The sequence below is a fragment of the Mobula hypostoma genome, chromosome 2, assembly GCF_963921235.1.
Source record: "Mobula hypostoma chromosome 2, sMobHyp1.1, whole genome shotgun sequence".
NCBI lineage: Eukaryota > Metazoa > Chordata > Chondrichthyes > Myliobatiformes > Myliobatidae > Mobula > Mobula hypostoma.
In genome coordinates, this window is record NC_086098.1 from 160922693 (window position 1) to 160941327 (window position 18635).

General features: G+C 46.1%; 1 protein-coding gene across 1 annotated transcript in view; it reads right to left on the reverse strand.

The window, feature by feature from the left end:
- Positions 1–18635, reverse strand: part of LOC134342616 (myosin-7-like) — a 137991-nt gene that overhangs the window by 55128 nt on the left and 64228 nt on the right. The window contains exons 24-28 of the mRNA XM_063040949.1: positions 17447–17689; positions 16168–16344; positions 10862–11007; positions 10533–10623; positions 5723–6112 (exon numbers count right to left, since the gene is read on the reverse strand). Of these exons, the coding sequence (XP_062897019.1) occupies positions 5723–6112; positions 10533–10623; positions 10862–11007; positions 16168–16344; positions 17447–17689 (1047 nt within the window). The remainder of the gene's footprint in view (positions 1–5722; positions 6113–10532; positions 10624–10861; positions 11008–16167; positions 16345–17446; positions 17690–18635) is intronic.

Consider the following 18635-nt stretch of genomic DNA (forward strand, 5'->3'; position numbering starts at 1 on the left):
GATGGGGTGAGTTGGAGTGAAGAGAGGTTCAGTGGGATGGGGTGAGTTGGGGTGGAGAGGGGTTCAGTGGGATGGGGTGTGTTGGGGTAGAGAGAGGTTCAGTGGGATGGGGTGAGTTGGGATGGAGAGGTGTTCAGTGGGATGGGGTGAGTTTGGGTGGAGAGAGGTTCAGTGGGATGGGGTGAGATGGGGTGGAGAGAGATTCAGTGGGATGGGGTGGAGAGAGGTTCGGTGGGATGGTGTGAGTTGGGGTGAGTTGGGGTGGAGAGAGGTTCAGTGGGATGGGGTGTGATGGGGTGGAGAGAGGTTCAGCGGAACGGGGTGAGTTGGGGTGAGTTGGGGTGAGTTGGGGTGGAGAGGGGTTCAGTGGGATGGTGTGAATTGGGGTGGAGAGAGGTTGGGTGGGATGGGGTTAGTTGGGGTGGAGAGAGGTTCAGTGGGATGGGGTGAGTTGGGGTGAATTGGGGTGGAGAGAGGTTCAGTGGGATGGGGTGAGTTGAGGTGGAGAGAGGATCAGTGGGATGTGGTGAGCTGGGGTGAATTGGGGTGGAAAGAGGTTCAGTGGGATGGGGTGAGTTGGGGTGCAGAAAGGTTCAGTGAGATGGGGTGAGATGGGGTGAGTTAGGGTGGAGAGAGGTTCAGTGGGATGGGGTGAGTTGGGGTGGAGAGAGGTTCAGTGGGATGGGGTGAGTTGGGGTGAATTGGGGTGGAGAGAGGTTCAGTGGGATGGGGTGAGTTGGGGTGAATTTGAGTGGAGAGAGATTGGTGGGATGGGGTGAGTTGGGGTGAATTGGGGTGGAGAGAGGTTCAGTGGGATGGGCTGAGTTGGGGTGGAGAGAGGTTCAGTGGGATGGGGTGAGTTGGAGTGAAGAGAGGTTCAGTGGGATGGGGTGAGTTGGGGTGGAGAGGGGTTCAGTGGGATGGTGTGTGTTGGGGTAGTGAGAGGTTCAGTGGGATGGAGTGAGTTGGGATGGAGAGGTGTTCAGTGGGATGGGGTGAGTTTGGGTGGAGAGAGGTTCAGTGGGATGGGGTGAGTTGGGGTGGAGAGAGATTCAGTGGGATGGGGTGGAGAGAGGTTCGGTGGGATGGTGTGAGTTGGGGTGAGTTGGGGTGGAGAGAGGTTCAGTGGGATGGGGTGTGATGGGGTGGAGAGAGGTTCAGTGGAACGGGGTGAGTTGGGGTGAGTTGGGGTGAGTTGGGGTGGAGAGAGGTTCAGTGGGATGGGGTGAGTTGGGGTGGAGAGAGGTTCAGTGGGATGTGGTGAGCTGGGGTGAATTGGGGTGGAAAGAGGTTCAGTGGGATGGGGTGAGTTGGGGTGCAGAAAGGTTCAGTGAGATGGGGTGAGATGGGGTGAGTTAGGGTGGAGAGAGGTTCAGTGGGATGGGGTGAGTTGGGGTGGAGTGAGGTTCAGTGGGATGGGGTGTGTTGGGGTGAATTGGGGTGGAGAGAGGTTCAGTGGGATGGGGTGAGTTGGGGTGAATTTGAGTGGAGAGAGGTTCAGTGGGATGGGGTGTGATGGGGTGGAGAGACGTTCAGTGGGATGGGGTGAGTTGGGGTGAATTGGGGTGGAAAGAGGTTCAGTGGGATGGGATGAGTTGGGGTGGAGAGAAGTTCAGTGGGATGGGGTGAGTTGGGATGGAGAGGTGTTCAGTGGCATGGGGTGAGTTTGGGTGGAGAGAGGTTCAGTGGGGTGGGGTGAGTTGGGGTGGAGAGAGGTTCAGTGGGATGGGGTGTGATGGGGTGGAGAGAGGTTCAGTGGGACGGGGTGAGTTGGGGTGAGTTGGGTTGGAGAGGGTTTCAGTGGGATGGTGTTGATTGGGGTGGAGAGATGTTCAGTGGGATGGGGTGAGTTGGGGTGGAGAGAGGAACAGTGGGATGTGGTGAGTTGGGGTGAATTGGGATGGAGAGAGGTTCAGTGGGATGGGGTGAGTTGGGGTGAATTGGGGGGAGAGAGGTTCAGTGGGATAGGGTTAGTTGGGGTGGAGAGAGGTTCAGTGGGATGGGGTGAGTTGGGGTGAATTGGGGTGGAGAGAGGTTCAGTGTGATGGGGTGAGTTGGGGTGCAGAAAGGTTCAGTGGGATGTGGTGAGTTGGGGTGAATTCGGGTGGAGAGAGGTTCAGTGGGATGGGCTGAGTTGGGGTGGAGAGAGGTTCAGTGGGATGGGGTGAGTTGGGGTGGAGAGAGGTTCAGTGGGATGGGATGAGTTGGGGTGGAGAGGGGTTCAGTGGGATGGGGTGGTTTGGGGTAGAGAAGGTTCAGTGGGATGGAGTGGTTGGGATGGAGAGGGGTTCAGTGGGATGGGGTGAGTTTGGGTGGAGAGAGGTTCAGTGGGATGGGGTGAGTTGGGGTGGAGAGAGATTCAGTGGGATGGGGTGGATAGAGGTTCGGTGGGATGGTGTGAGTTGGGGTGAGTTGGGGTGGAGAGAGGTTCAGTGGGATGGGGTGTGATGGGGTGGAGAGAGGTTCAGTGGAACGGGGTGAGTTGGGGTGAGTTGGGGTGAGTTGGGGTGGAGAGGGGTTCAGTGGGATGGTGTGAATTGGGGTGGAGAGAGGTTCAGTGGGATGGGGTTAGTTGGGGTGGAGAGAGGTTCAGTGGGATGGGGTGAGTTGGGGTGAATTGGGGTGGAGAGAGGTTCAGTGAGATGGGGTGAGTTGAGGTGGAGAGAGGATCAGTGGGATGTGGTGAGTTGGGGTGAATTGGGGTGGAAAGAGGTTCAGTGGGATGGGGTGAGTTGGGGTGCAGAAAGGTTCAGTGAGATGGGGTGAGATGGGGTGAGTTAGGGTGGAGAGAGGTTCAGTGGGATGGGGTGAGTTGGGGAGGAGAGAGGTTCAGTGGGATGGGGTGAGTTGGGGTGAATTGGGGTGGAGAGAGGTTCAGTGGGATGGGGTGAGTTGGGGTGAATTTGGGTGGAGAGAGGTTCAGTGGGATGGGGTGTGATGGGGTGGAGAGACGTTCAGTGGGATGGGGTGAGTTGGGGTGAATTGGGGTGGAAAGAGGTTCAGTGGGATGGGATGAGTTGGGGTGAATTGGGGTGGAGAGGGGTTCAGTGGGATGGGGTGAGTTGGGGTGCAGAAAGGTTCAGTGAGATGGGGTGAGATGGGGTGAGTTAGGGTGGAGAGAGGTTCAGTGGGATGGGGTGAGTTGGGGAGGAGAGAGGTTCAGTGGGATGGGGTGAGTTGGGGTGAATTGGGGTGGAGAGAGGTTCAGTGGGATGGGGTGAGTTGGGGTGAATTTGGGTGGAGAGAGGTTCAGTGGGATGGGGTGTGATGGGGTGGAGAGACGTTCAGTGGGATGGGGTGAGTTCGGGTGAATTGGGGTGGAAAGAGGTTCAGTGGGATGGGATGAGTTGGGGTGAATTGGGGTGGAGAGGGGTTCAGTGGGATGGGGTGAGTTGGGGTGGAGAGAGGTTCAGTGGGTTGGGGTGAGTTGGGGTGAATTTGGGTGGAGAGAGGTTCAGTGAGATGGGGTGTGATGGGGTGGAGAGACGTTCAGTTGGATGGGGTGAGTTGGGGTGAATTGGGGTGGAAACAGGTTCAGTGGGATGGGATGAGTTGGGGTGGAGAGAGGTTCAGTGGGATGAGGTGAGTAGGGGTGGAGAGAGGTTCAGTGGGATGGGGTGATTTGGGGTGTATAAGGGTGGAGAGAGGTTCAGTGGGATGGTGTGAGTTGGGATGGAGAGGGGTTCAGTGGGATGGGGTGAATTGGGTGGAGAGAGGTTCAGTGGGATGGGGTGAGTTGGGGTGAATTGGGGTGGTGAGAGGTTCAGTGGGATGGGGTGTGATGGGCTGGAGAGAAACATTCCAAATGTTGAAAGGTCTGAACAGATTAGATATGGCAAAGTTATTTCCCATGGTAGGGGAGTCTAGGACAAGAGCGAATGACTTCAGGATTGAAGGCCATCCATTTAGAACAGATATGCAGAGAAATTACTTTAGTCAGAGGCTGGTAAATCTATGGAATTTGTTACCACGAGCAGCTGTGGAGGCCTAGTCATTGGGTGCATTTAAGGCAGAGATAGATAAGTTCTTGATTAGACAGAGCATCAAAGAATATGGGGAGAAGGCAAGGGAGTTGGGATGACTGGAAGAATTGGATCAGCTATGATTGAATGGTGAAGCAGACTCGATGGGCTGAGTGGCCTACTTCTGCTCCCATATCTTATGATCTTATCTCCTCTGTACCTACTTCCATCACCTTAAAACTGTGCCCTATTTAGCTAGCCATTTCAGTCCTGGGAAAAAGCCTCTGACTATCCACACAATCAATGCCTCTCTTCATCTTATACACCTCTATCAGGTCGCCTCTCATCCTCTGTTGCTCCAAGGAGAAAAGGCCAGTTCACTTAAGCTATTCTCATAAGGCATGCTCTCCAATCCAGGCAACATCATTGTAAATCTCCTCTGCATCCTTCCTATAGTTTCCACATCCTTCCCGTAGTGAGGTGACCAGAACTGATTACAGGACTCCAAGTGGGGTCTGACCAGGGTCCTACCTAACTGTAACATTACCTCTCTGCTCTTAAACTCAATCCCATGACTGATTAAGGCCAATATACCATATGCCATCTTAACCACTCAGTCAACCTGCGCAGCAGCTTTGAGCATCCTATGGACTCGGACCCCAAGATCCCTCTGATCCTCCACATTGCCAAGAGTCTTACCATTAATACTATATTCTGCCATTATATTTGACCTACCAAAATGAACCACCTCACACTTATCTGGGTTGAACTCCACCTGCCACTTCTCAGCCCAGTCAATGTCCAGCTGTAACATCTGACAGCTCTCCACACTATCCACAATAAACCTCCAACCTTTGTGTCAGCAGCAAATTTACTAGACCATCTCTCCACTTCCTCATCCAGTCATTTATAAAAATCAGGAAGAGAAGGGGTCCCAAAACAGGTCCCTGAGGCACACCACTAGTCACCGGCCTCCATGCAGAATATGACCCGTCTACAACCACTTCTGTGATCAAGCCAATTCTGGATCCACAAAGTAATGTCCCCTTGGATCCCATGCTTCCTTACTTTCTCAATAAGCCTTTCATGGGGCACCTTAACAAATGCCTTGTTGAAATCCATATGCACTACATCTACTGCTCTACCTTCATCACTGTGTTTAGTCACATCCCCAAAAAATTCAGTTAGGCTCGTAAGGCATGACCTGCCTTTGACAAAGCCATACTGATTATTCCTAATCATAGTGGGGTGGGGTGGAGAGGGGTTTGGTGGGGTGGGGTGAACTGGGGTGGAGAGGAGTTTGGTGGGGTGGGGTGAGTTGGGGTGGAGAGAGATTTGGTGGAGTGGGGTGGGATGAGTTGGGGTCTGTTGAGCTGGGGTGTGGTGAAGTTTATCCAGCTCTTGAAACCATGAAGAGACTTTAAGAAGCTCAGTGAAACAATCCCCAGGTTCATAACTTCAGCTGTGAGGTGAGAAGTACCAGTAAGAGCTGAGCTGCAGAATTGCCTTGGCCATCAATAAGATGAAGTTTTGGATCAAAGGAATGGCTGGAAAGGTCAGGAAAGTCACAGTGTCAAGGACTGTTTCACATGATGCGGAACCTGGTAGAGTATTTGATTGACTTGAATAAATACTTAAAAGAAACCCAATATTATCTTTAGCAAAATTAAATTTATTGCTATTCCACTATATTTTGAGTGCAAATAATAATATCTCGTGTAACTAGCCAATCATAGCCCAGGTTCATCCAAAGTGCTTACCTTAGCTTTTGTGACATGTTCAATGTTGGAAACTAGATCATCTGTCTCCATTTTCAGTTCACTCTTCTCTTTCTCCAACTTTTGTTTAACCCTTTGTAGATTATCTATCTGCTCAGTCAGTTCTGCCACTGTATCAGAGTGCTTCTTTCGAAGGGCAGAGCTAGTTGCCTCATGATGCAACGTTGCCTCCTCCAGGTCCCGCCGCAGTTTCATAAATGCAGCTTCACGTTTTTTGTTCATCTCCACCTGTGCTGCAGTCGCACCTCCTGCTTCTTCCAGCCTTTCACTCAACTCTTCCAGCTCCCGGGACACATCCGATCTCTGTTTCTCCACCTTGGCTCTTGCAGCTCGCTCTGCCTCCAACTCTTCCTCCAGTTCCTCAATTCGAGCCTAGTCGAAAAAGTAAGAAATTGAGAACTGGGCTGACGTACTGAGAATTTCTCAATAAGTTGTGTCTGGTTTATAGCTCATACAAAGGACCTGCTATTTACGAAAGAGATTCCGCAGATTGAACTGACTTTATTTGTTACATCCTTCAAATACATGAGGAGTAAAAATTTTTATGTTACGTCTCCATCTAAATGTGCAATTTATCGTAATTTATAATAAATAGTATATACAACAGGTCCGTCAATATAACATAGAAATACAATTGTTTCAGCATGAATTAATCAGTCTGATGGCCTGGTGGAAGAAGCTGCCCCAGAGCCTGTTGGTCCTGGCTCTTATGCTGAAGTACCGTTTCCCAGATGGCAGAGCTGGCAGTTTGTGGTTGGGGTGACTCGGGTCCCCGGTGATATATGGGCCCTTTTTACATGCTCGTCTTTGTAAATGTCCTGATAGTGGGAAGTTCACATCTACAGATGCGCTGGGCTGTCTGCACCACTCTCTGCAGAGTCCTGCGATTGACGGAAGTACAGATCCCATTCCAGGCAGTGATGCAGCCAGTCAGGGTGCTCTCAATTGTGCCTCTGTAGAAAGCTCTTAGGATTTGGGGGCCCACACCAAATTTCTTCAACCATCCAACCATGTGTGGTGAAAAAAGCACAACAGCACCTCTTTCACCACACAGCTGGTATGTACAGAGCACGTGAGATCCTCGGTGATGATTATGCCGAGAGACTTAAAGCTGTTCACCCTCTCATCCCATATCCATTGATGTCAATAGGGGTGAGCCTGTCTCCATTTCTCCTGTAGTCCACAACCAGCTACTTTGTTTTTGCGATATTGAATGAGAAGTTGTTTTCTTGACACCACTGTGTCAGGGTGATGACTTCTCTGTAGGCTGCCACTTTAATATTTGAGATTAGGCCAATCAATGTAGTGTCGTCAGCAGGTACTGGAAAACAGTTGACATTTCAGGCTAAGACCCTTCATTAGCCTGAAACGTCGACTATTTATTCCTTTCTACAGATGCTGTCTGACCTGCTGAGTTCCTCCACCAATTTGTACTGTATGTGTTACACTGTTAACAGTTCCATGTTAGGAATCAGTTTCATTCTCAACACTATCTGAGCTATAAAGGAAATCTCTCTTCACTCTAGTGCATGGGATAATGTTCACAAAGGTAGATAGAAAGAATTCAAACTATCTTTCACAGAAGTCTTGAAAAACTACAAGATGGAGGACTCAGTGCACAATAGGCAGGATGGCAATGGATGCACAGTGAGCCATGTGAGTTAAACTGAAAGGAACTGAACTGAAGAGACTGGGGAAGAGGAGGTTGGCTCACAAATAGAGAAAGCTTGTAGACAGTGCAAGAGGGAGGATAGGCAGGTGATAGGGAAGGGACGCACTCAGACGGAAGGTTTGAGATGTGTCTATTTTAACTCAAGGAGTGTTGTGAACAAAGCGGATGAGCTTAGAGCGTGGATCAGTACTTGGAGATATGATGTAGTGGCCATTTCAGAGACTTGGATGACTCAGGGACAGGAATGGTTACTTCAAGTGCTGTGTTTTAAGATGTTTCAGAAAGGACAGGGAGGGAGGCAAAAGAGCTGGGGGCATAGCACTGTTGATCAGAGATAGTGTCACGGCTGCAGAAAAGGTGGACGCTATGGAGGGATTGTCAACGGAGTCTCTGTGGGTGGAGGTTAGGGACAAGAAGGGGTCAATAACTTTACTGGGCGTTTTTTATAGGCCGCCCAGTAGTAACAGGGACATCGAGGAGCAGATAGGGAAACAGATCCTGGAAAGGTGTAATAATAACAGAGTTGTCATGATGGGAGATTTTAATTTCCAAAATATCGATTGTCATCTCCCTAGAGCAAGGGGTTTAGATGGGGTGGAGTTTGTTAGGTGTGTTCAGGAAGGTTTCTTGACACAATATGTAGATAAGCCTACAAAAGGAGAGGCTGCAGTTGATTTGGTATTGGGAAATGAACCTGGTCAGGTGTCAGATCTCTCAGTGGGAGAGCATTTTGGAGATAATGATCATAATTCTATCTCCTTTACAATAGCACTGGAGAGAGATAGGAACAGACAAGTTAGAAAAGCGTTTAATTGGAGTAAGGGGAATTATGAGGCTATCAGGCACGAAATTGGAGGCTTAAATTGGAAAAAGATGTTCTCAGGGAAAAGTATGGAAGAAATGTGGCACATATTCAGGAGATATTTGTGTGGAGTCCTGCATAGGTACATTCCAATGAGACAGGGAAGTTATTGGAGGGTACAGGAACCGTGGTGTACAAAGTGTATAAATCTAGTCAAGATGAAAAGAAAAGCTTACAAAAGGTTCAGAGAGCTAGGTAATGTTAGAGATCTAGAAGATTATAAGGCTAATAGGAAGGAGCTTAAGAAGGAAATTATGAGAGCCAGAAGGGGCCATGAGAAGGCCTTGGCAGGCAGGATTAAGGAAAACCCCAAGGCATTCTACAAGTATGTGAAGAGCAAGAAGATAAGATGTGAAAGAATAGGATCTATCAAGTGTGACAGTGGGAAAGTGTGTATGGAACTGGAGGAAATAGCAGAGGTACTTAATGAATACTTTACTTCAGTATTCACTATCGAAAAGGATCTTGGTGATTATAGTGCTGACTTGCAGCAGACTGAAAAGCTCGAGCATATAGATACTAAGAGGATGTGCTGGAGCTTTTGGAAAGCATAAAGTTGGAAAAGTTGCCGGGACCGGATGAGATGTACCCCAGGCTACTGTGGGAGGCGAGGGAGGAGATTGCTGAGCCTCTGGCGATGATCTTTGCATCATCAATGGGGACAGGAGAGGTTCCGGAGGATTGGAGAGTTGCGGATATTGTTCCTTTATTCAAGAAATGGAGTAGAGATAGTCCAGAAAATTATAGACCAGTGAGTCTTACCTCAGTGGTTGGTAAGTTGATGGAGAAGATCCTAAGAGGCATAATTTATGAACATTTAGAGAGGTATGATATGATTAGGAGTAGTCAGCATGGCTTTGTCAAGGGCAAGTCATGCCTTACGAGCCAGATTGAATTTTCTGAGGATGTGATTAAACACATTGATGAAGGAAGAGCAGTAGATGTAGTATATTTGGATTTCAGCAAGGCATTTGATAAGGTACCCCATGCAAGGCTTATTGAGAAAGTAAGGAGGCATGGGATCCAAGGGGAGATTGCTTTGTGGATCCAGAACTGGCTTGCCCACAGAAGACAAAGAGTGGTTGTAGATGGGTCATAATCTGCATGGAGGTCGGTCACCAGTGGTGTGCCTCAGGGAACTGTTCTGGGACCCTTACTCTTTGTGATTTTTATAAATGACCTGGATGAGGAAGTGGATGGATGGGTTAGTAAGTTTGCTGATGGCACAAAGGTTGGAGGTGTTGTGGATAGTTTGGAGGGCTGACAGAGGTTACAGCGAGACATTAATAGGATGCAAAACTGGGCTGAGAAGTGGCAGATGGAGTTCAACCCAGATAAGTGTGAAGTGGTTCATTTTGGTAGGTCAAATATGATGGCAGAATATAGTATTAATGGCAAGACTCTTGGCAGTGTGGAGGATCAGAGGGATCTTGGGGTCCGAGTCCATAGGGCGTTCAAAGCTGCTGAGCAGGTTGACTCTGTAGTTAAGAAGGCGTACGGCGTATTGGCCTTCATCAATCATGGAATTGAATTTGGGAGCTGAGAGGTAATGTTGCAGCTATATAGGACCCTGGTCAGACCACACTTGGAGTACTGTGCTCAGTTCTGGTCGCCTCACTAAAGGAAGGATGTGGAAACCATAGAAAGGGTGCAGAGGAGATTTACAAGGATGTTGCCTGGATTGGGGAGCATGCTTTATGAGAACAGGTTGAGTGAACTTGGCCTTTCCTCCTTGGAGCGACGGAGGATGAGAGGTGACCTGACAGAGGTGTATAAGATGATGAGAGACATAGACCGTGTGGATGGTCAGAGGCTTTTCCCCAGGATTGAAATGGTTGCCACAAGAGGACACAGGCTTAAGGTGCTTAGGAGTAGGTACAGAGGAGATGTCAGGGGTAAGTTTTTTATGCAGAGAGTGGTGAGTGCGTGGAATGGGCTGCTGTCAACGGTGGTGGAGGCGGATACAATAGGGTCTTTTAAGATAATTTTAGATAGGTACATGGATCTTAGTAAAATAGAGGGCTATAGGTAAGCCTAGTAATTTCTAAGGTAAGGACATGTTTGGCACAACTTTATGGGCCGAAGGGCCTGTATTGTGCTGTAGGTTTTCAATGTTTCTATGTAAAAGGGCAACTTCTGTCAACTGTGGACATGCACAGTGACTGGTTTAACATCACTATTCCATGTATATTCATTGTTTCTTGGGGCATCACCCAGCTTGATTCTGTTCATTTTAACTTCATCAATTTCCCATTTACCTGCAGTTCTTTAATTTTCTTTTGGAGTTGCACAACAAGAGCTCCTTCATCTTCAATCTTTGAGTTCAGCTGATTTATTTCAAAATCCTTCCTGTGAAGCACAAACAAACATGTTGCAATGATAATAAATCTATATCCAATATCACAAACAGTTGTGCTCCCCGATTGTGTGTAGGATCTGGCTAATTGTTACTGATTAGGGAACAAGAAACCCCCTGATAGTGGGTCGTCTTGCCCTTGTTAAAAGAATATCTGTGCCTAAAATGCGAGAGAGGCGGAAGTGCCACTGGGCTTCACTAGGAAGAACACAGTCACAGCATCACACTCACTTCTTCAGCCGTTCCTCAAGCTGCTGTTTATCGTTCTCCAGATCCATGACACACTCGTGTGTTAGTTTCAGGTCTCCCTCTAGCTTCCGTTTTGCTCTCTCAAGGTCCATCCTGACTTTTTTCTCTTGCTCTAATGATCCTTCAAGCTGGAGAGAAAATTAAATATTGTCAGAGGTTATAAACAGCCAACAACTGGATCATCGAGAGGGTAAACCAGCAGAGAATAGGATGTACAACCTACCAAATCCATCTCAAACATCAAGCATAACCAACAGTAACATTACCCTAAACTCGTCCATCCTTCTGCCCCACAGACGTTACTTGACCTGCTGAGTTCCTCCAGCATTTTGTTTTGGGTCTGTTTATATCCTGCCCACATTTCCCTCAATTCCATCTTGCTAAGAGTCTACCATTCACATTCTAATAATAATAAGTACTTTATTGATCTCGACTGGGAAATTATTTTGGTACAGCAGCAACATTTAAAAACACTCTTAGCAATAATAAATAATAGTATTAGCTAATAATGTTTCTATGTTTCTATTTCATTGGCTATATTTAAGAGGGAGTTAGATGTGGCCCCTGTGGCTAAAGGGATCAGGGGTATGGAGAGAAGGCAGGTACAGGGTTCTGAGTTGGATAATCAGCCATGATCATAATAAATGGCGGTGCAGGCTCAAAGGGCCGAATGGCCTACTCCTGCACCTATTTTCTATGTTTCTATGTTTCTAATACAGTACAGAATAGTAATATACACAATAATAATTTACCAGTGTGCATCACTGTGCAATAATAATGTATGAAATAATAAAATAGAGGCTATTGTCTCTGTGCATTCTCCTGTCACACAGAGATGAACTGTTGTATATGTGTATTGCATTTGGTAGGAAAGATCTTCTGTAACAAACGGTGACTAGTAGGGTACGCAGTGACTAGTGGGGTACCGCAAGGCTCAGTGCTGGGACCCCAGTTGTTTACAATATATATTAATGACTTGGATGAGGGAATTGAATGCAGCATCTCCAAGTTTGCGGATGACACGAAGCTGGGTGGCAGTGTTAGCTGTGAGGAGGATGCTAAGAGGATGCAGGGTGACTTGGATAGGTTGGGTGAGTGGGCAAATTCATGGCAGATGCAATTTAATGTGGATAAATGTGAAATTATCCACTTTGGTGGCAAAAATAGGAAAACAGATTATTATCTGAATGGTGGCCGATTAGGAAAAGGGGAGGTGCAACGAGACCTGGGTGTCATTATACACCAGTCATTGAAAGTGGGCATGCAGGTACAGCAGGCGGTGAAAAAGGCGAATGGTATGCTGGCATTTATAGCGAGAGGATTCGAGTACAGGAGCAGGGAGGTACTACTGCAGTTGTACAAGGCCTTGGTGAGACCACACCTGGAGTATTGTGTGCAGTTTTGGTCCCCTAATCTGAGGAAAGACATCCTTGCCATAGAGGGAGTACAAAGAAGGTTCACCAGATTGATTCCTGGGATGGCAGGACTTTCATATGAAGAAAGACTGGATGAACTGGGCTTGTACTCGTTGGAATTTAGAAGATTGAGGGGGGATCTGATTGAAACATATAAAATCCTAAAGGGATTGGACAGGCTAGATGCAGGAAGATTGTTCCCGATGTTGGGGAAGTCCAGAACGAGGGGTCACAGTTTGAGGATAGAGGGGAAGCCTTTTAGGACCGAGATTAGGAAAAACTTCTTCACACAGAGAGTGGTGAATCTGTGGAATTCTCTGCCACAGGAAACAGTTGAGGCCAGTTCATTGGCTATGTTTAAGAGGGAGTTAGATATGGCCCTTGTGGCTAAAGGGATCAGGGGGTATGGAGGGAAGGCTGGGGCAGGGTTCTGAGTTGGATGATCAGCCATGATCATAATAAATGGCGGTGCAGGCTCGAAGGGCCGAATGGCCTACTCCTGCACCTATTTTCTATGTTTCTATGTTTTCTAAACCTTGCAACAGCAGAGCTGAATGAGTCTGTTCGAAAGGGTGCCCCGCTGCTTTTTCAGTAATTCATGAGGGATAACAGTTTGTTTAGTTACCTCCTCTCCACCACTATTTCAAAAGAGCCTGGGTTGTAGCCATGGATGGATCCGGCCTTTTTGATGAGTTTATTTAGCCTTTTGCTTCACCAGCACCAATGCTGCTCCCCCAACATAAAAGCTCAACATTCAACAAGGGAGATGAGGAAGGTTCTAGAAACTATAGGCTGGTGAGGATCAAGTCAATGATAAGGAAGTTACTGGAGAGGATGCTTAGGGTTAGGACTTATGAGAAATTGGGAAAACCATGGCCTAATTAGAGACAGTCAGCATGGCTATGTGCCAGGCAATTCATGTTTTACAATTTGATTGAGTTTTTCAAGAAACTGACAAAGGGTGATAGATGTAGGTAGAGCTGTGGATATTGTCCACATCGATTTTAGTAAGGCATTTGGCAATGTCCCTCATGGTAGGCTTATCCAGAAGAATAAGATGCAAAAAATTCATGGTGAATTGGCCATTTGGATTCAGAATTGACTTGTCCATCCGTAGCGGACAGAGGGCAGTGGTCAATGGTAATTATTCTGGCTGGAGGTCTGTGACTACTGGTGTTCCACAGGGATCCATACCAGGACCTCTGCTGTGTTTGACATTCAGTACATAAATGATCAGAATGAAAACATAAATGGGAGGGTTCGTAAGCTAGAGCATAATACAAAAATTGGTAGCGTTGTATATAGCATTGAAGACTGGCAAAGGATTAACACTTCGTGGCCAAGTTTGTGTTCGATACAAAGATAGATGGAGAGGCTGTAGTGCTGAGGAAGCTGGGGGTCTGGAGAGGACTTAGACAGGTTAGGAGAAATATTAGGATAATTTATTAGACTGTGTAACACACAAAAATGTGAATTAAAAGTGTGTTGGTCTATTCATTGGAATAATATCTAATAGTCTAGAAAGTTTGCAAGACCACCAAAATCCCAAAGTAGTGCAAAAAGAAAGGGGGAAAAATACAGACAACATACATCAAAGTTGCTGGTGAATGCAGCAGGCCAGGCAGCATCTCTAGGAAGAGGTACAGTCGAAGTTTCAGGCCAAGACCCTTCGTCAGGACTGAGACAGAGATAGTTTTCATGGCTTTGTTCTTTGTCCATTCAGAAATCTGAAGGTGGAGGTCAGGAAGCTGTTCCTGAAATGTTGAGTGTGTGTCTTCAGGCTCCTGTACCTCCTTCCAGATGGTAGCAATGAGAAGAGGGCATGTCTTGGGTGATGGGAGTCCCTAATGATGGACGCTGCATTTTCTGGGAAGGCTGGTACCCATGATGGAGCCAGATTATTAGAGTTTTACTGTAACCAGTACTAAAATTTATAAAAATATAATTCCAATGTGGCATCATCAGACTGATGCTAAATCAAATCAGATTTTTATCTAGTTTTATTGCCATCTCTGAATTTTAAGCTGTGGTCCTTAATCATTCAGGAGAAACTTTAGGAAACTACATCTAACTATAATAGGGTGAAGGTTAATGAAACGAGTAGTGGGCTGTCATTTTAACTGCATTGTTTTGCAATACACGAAATGATCGTGGCAGAGGCAATTGGGATTACAGTTTTGCTCAGAAGTTGGGCTCCAGTGTTATTGTTTGCACCCAGATGCAAGTTTAACCCCAGGATGTTTAGCTAGTAGTGCCAAAATATCTCAATGATAACCAGCAGAATATAATTTAAATTTATTTTTTAACTATTTAGAATCTGGGGTTGGGGAGGGTCATTGGTTGCCACAGAGGATGGGTGCATACTAGGAGATTAAGCCTTCTTGTTTTTGTCTCTCAGACCACACAAGGGAATGGACAAAAATCGGAACAATCTGGGCTTCGAGCATTAGCAAGGAGCAAGGGGGATGAATGAACACAACTCAAGAAGCCCTCCTTCTGACTAAAAGTAATAGGAGTCTTGCAACTGACTATGGTCACAAAACATATTCCTGACCAGCCAATGCCACCACAATTCTGTGTAAAGTATGACAGACTTTCCAGGCTCTTTAGCCTTCCGACTGCACAACAACAATCAGCTATCCATTTCTAAAAGTTTTGTCCGAAGCTTCCAGTTTACATTAAGTGTTGGAGATTTTGCATAAAAGCTAGGAACACAAGTTGAAAAGGAGCAAGCAAAAGAAACCTTCTATTAGACGAAATTTGAAAGCTATCTCTGCACTCTCACTATTATCATCTTATGATCAAACTTAGTTTCTCTATTGTCCTAGGAAGTCTCTCAAAAAAGTAACAAAGTATTTCAGATTCACTCTAATTAATAGTGAGGGTGCAGAGATAGTGTCCAAAGGTCAAGTCTAATATGAGGTCTCTTCTGTAGCATCAGCTTTATCAACCAGTTTTGTGAATGGGTCAATATTCAACTAGATTTGTAAGAATGATTTGTAAGTACAGAGACCAAATTAAGAACCTGGTGGCACGGTGCGAAGACAATAACCTATCCCTCAACGTCAGCAAGACGAAGGAATTGGTTGTTGACTTCAGAAGGAGCAGCGGACCGCACAAACCAATCTACATTGGTGGTGCCCAAGTGGAACAGGTCAAAAGTTTCTCGGGGTCAATATCACAAATGACCTGACTTGGTCCAACCAAGCAGAGTCCACTGCCAAGAAGGCTCACCTGCACCTTTACTTCCTGAGAAAACTAAAGAAATTTGGCCTGTCCCCTAAAACCCTCACTAATTTTTATAGATACACTGTAGAAAGCATTCTTCTCGGGTGCATCACAACCTGGTATAGAAGTTGTCCTGTCCAAGACCGGAAGAAGCTGCAGAAGATCGTGAACACGGTGCAGCACATCACACAAACCACTCTTCCGTCCTTGGATTCACTTTACACCGCACGCTGTCGGAGCAGTGCTGCAAGGATAATCAAGGACACGACCCACCCAGCCAACACACTTTTCGTCCCTCTGCCCTCTGGGAGAAGGTTCAGGAGCTTGAAGATTCATATGGCCAGATTTGGGAACAGCTTCTTTCCAACTGTGATAAGACTGCTGAACGGATCCTGACCCGGATCTAGGCCGTACCCTCCAAATATCTGGACCTGCCTCTCGGTTTTTTTGCACTACATTACTTTCCATTTTTCTACTTTCTATTTCTGATTTATAATTTAAATTTTTAATAATTACTATTGATTTGTAATCCAGGGAGCGGGAAGCACAGAATCAAATATCACTATGATGATTATATGTTCTAGTATCAATTGTTTGGCGACAATAAAGTATAAAGTAAGTAAGTAAGTAAACAATTTGACTTACATCATCAACTTGTTGCTCAAGTTTCGACTTGAGTTTAGTCAGGGTGTTGACTTTATCCTCCTCGGCCTGCAGGTCCTCCAGGGTTTGCTGATGAGCCTCCTGAAGAGCCTTCTTCTCCTTCGTCAGTTTAACAATAGTTTCATCCAGATTGGCCATTTCTTCTGTAAGATTCTTAACCTATAAATTTTATCATGATGATGAGAATAATAAATTATCAATTATTTGGCCACTCAATGAATGGAAGGCATTATGTTATTATATCATTCAGATTTTTCCAAAACACATTCAAATTACATTAAAGACTTAAGTACTGACGGGGACAGGTCTATTCTTGGATTATACTGAAGTACAGTACTAGTGTGGACAAATCTGGTCCTGTATAACAATACTGGTTAGGACATGACTTTGCTGCATGTTAGTGGGGAACAATACTAGTGGATACAATACTGGCATTCGTTTGGACTGATCAGTCCCTGTACAATTGTGGTTTATTCATGCTCATCTAACAAATGTAATGCACCACTGGTGGGGAAAGGTCTGTCTCTGCATGGCACTGAGGTGCTATACCATTAGGGATATCTCTCCCTGTACAACACAAGAACAGTAATTGTGGAGACAGGTTTACAACGGTACCCTGTCACTATATAGCACTGGAATACATAATGCAAGTGTCTGTCCATCACATTGTGTATATACTGCATCATTACAGTATAATACAATGGTGATACATGACTAGCAGTTACAAGTCCGTCACTGTATGAATACACTAGTAGTGACAGTTGTGAAATATATAACACACAGATACAGGTCTGTGTAAAAACCTGGAGAATCAGTATTGATGGGTTGAGTTTGATGCTGGGTATTGTATTTCTAAGTTACAACAGCAAGGTAAGGTGGAGACAATGAAGTATCTGAAGGAAAATATGGAGTGGTGCGTGGGAGCAGGAAAGGTTAGAGGGAGGGAAGTGGAGGATAAGGAACTGAAAATTGAGAGCAGGGTAGCTGCGTTTGAGAACCAATGAATAGAAGTGGAAATTGGTACAGAATGAGAGAGCGGAGGTAGGGAGGATAGAAGAGGAGCCAGGTAGGGGTAGTGGAGTGGGAGAGAGGGATGTCAAGGTGTTGGGGAGGTGGCATGAATAGATGTAGAATACTTTCCCCCTAAGTAGTTGACAGGTGCACTATTTCACCTTCACTGGGCAGTCTCTAGAAACATCCTCAAACTGTTACAACTAAATGAGAGGAGAGAGTGCTGAGTGGTAATTTACTAAAACCATACCTTGTTTTCAGTTGCATGTTTCTCCTTCTCAACCTTGGCCAGGGTGATTTCGAGATCATCAATATCTTTCTTTAATTCTGCACATTCATCCTCTAATTTCCGTTTCTTTGCAGTAATCTCTGCATTCATCTCCTCTTCATCGTCCAGTCTTTCAGTCAGCTCCTTCACTTTAGCTTCCAACTGGATTTTTGCTTTGATCAGCAGATCACATCGTTCTGCTGCATCTGCAAGGGTATCTTGTTCCTGGAGAGATAAATCAAATACTTGTTCACACCTCTGCTCTCCAACTAACCACAACTGGAGAGAAGGTTCTTGGGAAACTGAAAGGTCTGAAGGTAGATAATCACCAGGACCAGATGGTATACACCCAGAGTTCTGAAAGAGGTGGCTGAAGAGATTGTGGAGACATCAGTAATGATCGTTCAAGAATCACTAGACTCTAGAATGGTTCTGGAAGACTGGAAAATTGCCAATGTCACTCCACTCTTCAAGAAGTGAGGGAGGCAGAAGAAAGGAAATTATAGGCCAGTTAGTCTGACCTCAGTGGTTGGGAAGATGTTGGAGTTAATTGTTAAGGATGTGGTTTCTTGGAGGGGTACTTGGAGGCATATGATAAATCAGGCTGTAGTCAACATGGTTTCAAAGGAAATCTTGCCTGATAAATCTGTTGGAATTCTTTGAAGAAATTACAAGAGGAGAGATAAAGGAGAATCAGTGGATGTTATGTACTAGGATTTTCAGAAGGCCTTTGACAAGGTGCCACCCATAAGACCATATGACATAGGAGCAGAATTAGGCATTCAGCCCATCAAGTCTGCTCCGGCATTTCATTATGCTTGATCCTGGATTCCAGTCCACCCCATATATGCCTTCTCGCCATATCTTTTGATGCCCTGAACGATCAAGAAATAATCAACATCTGCCTTAAATATACCCACAGACCAGACCTCCACCGTGCCCATGGTATTACAGGAAAGATTCTAGTATGGATAAAGCAGTGGCTGATTGGCAGGAGGCAAAGAGCGGAAATAAAGGGAGTCTTTTCTCATTGGCCACTGGTGACTACTGTTCACATGGGTCTGTGTTGGCATCACTACTCTTTACGTTGTATATCCATGATTTGGATGACGCAATTGCTGGTTTAGTTGCCAAGTTTGCCGAAGATACAAAGATAGGTGGAGGGACAGGT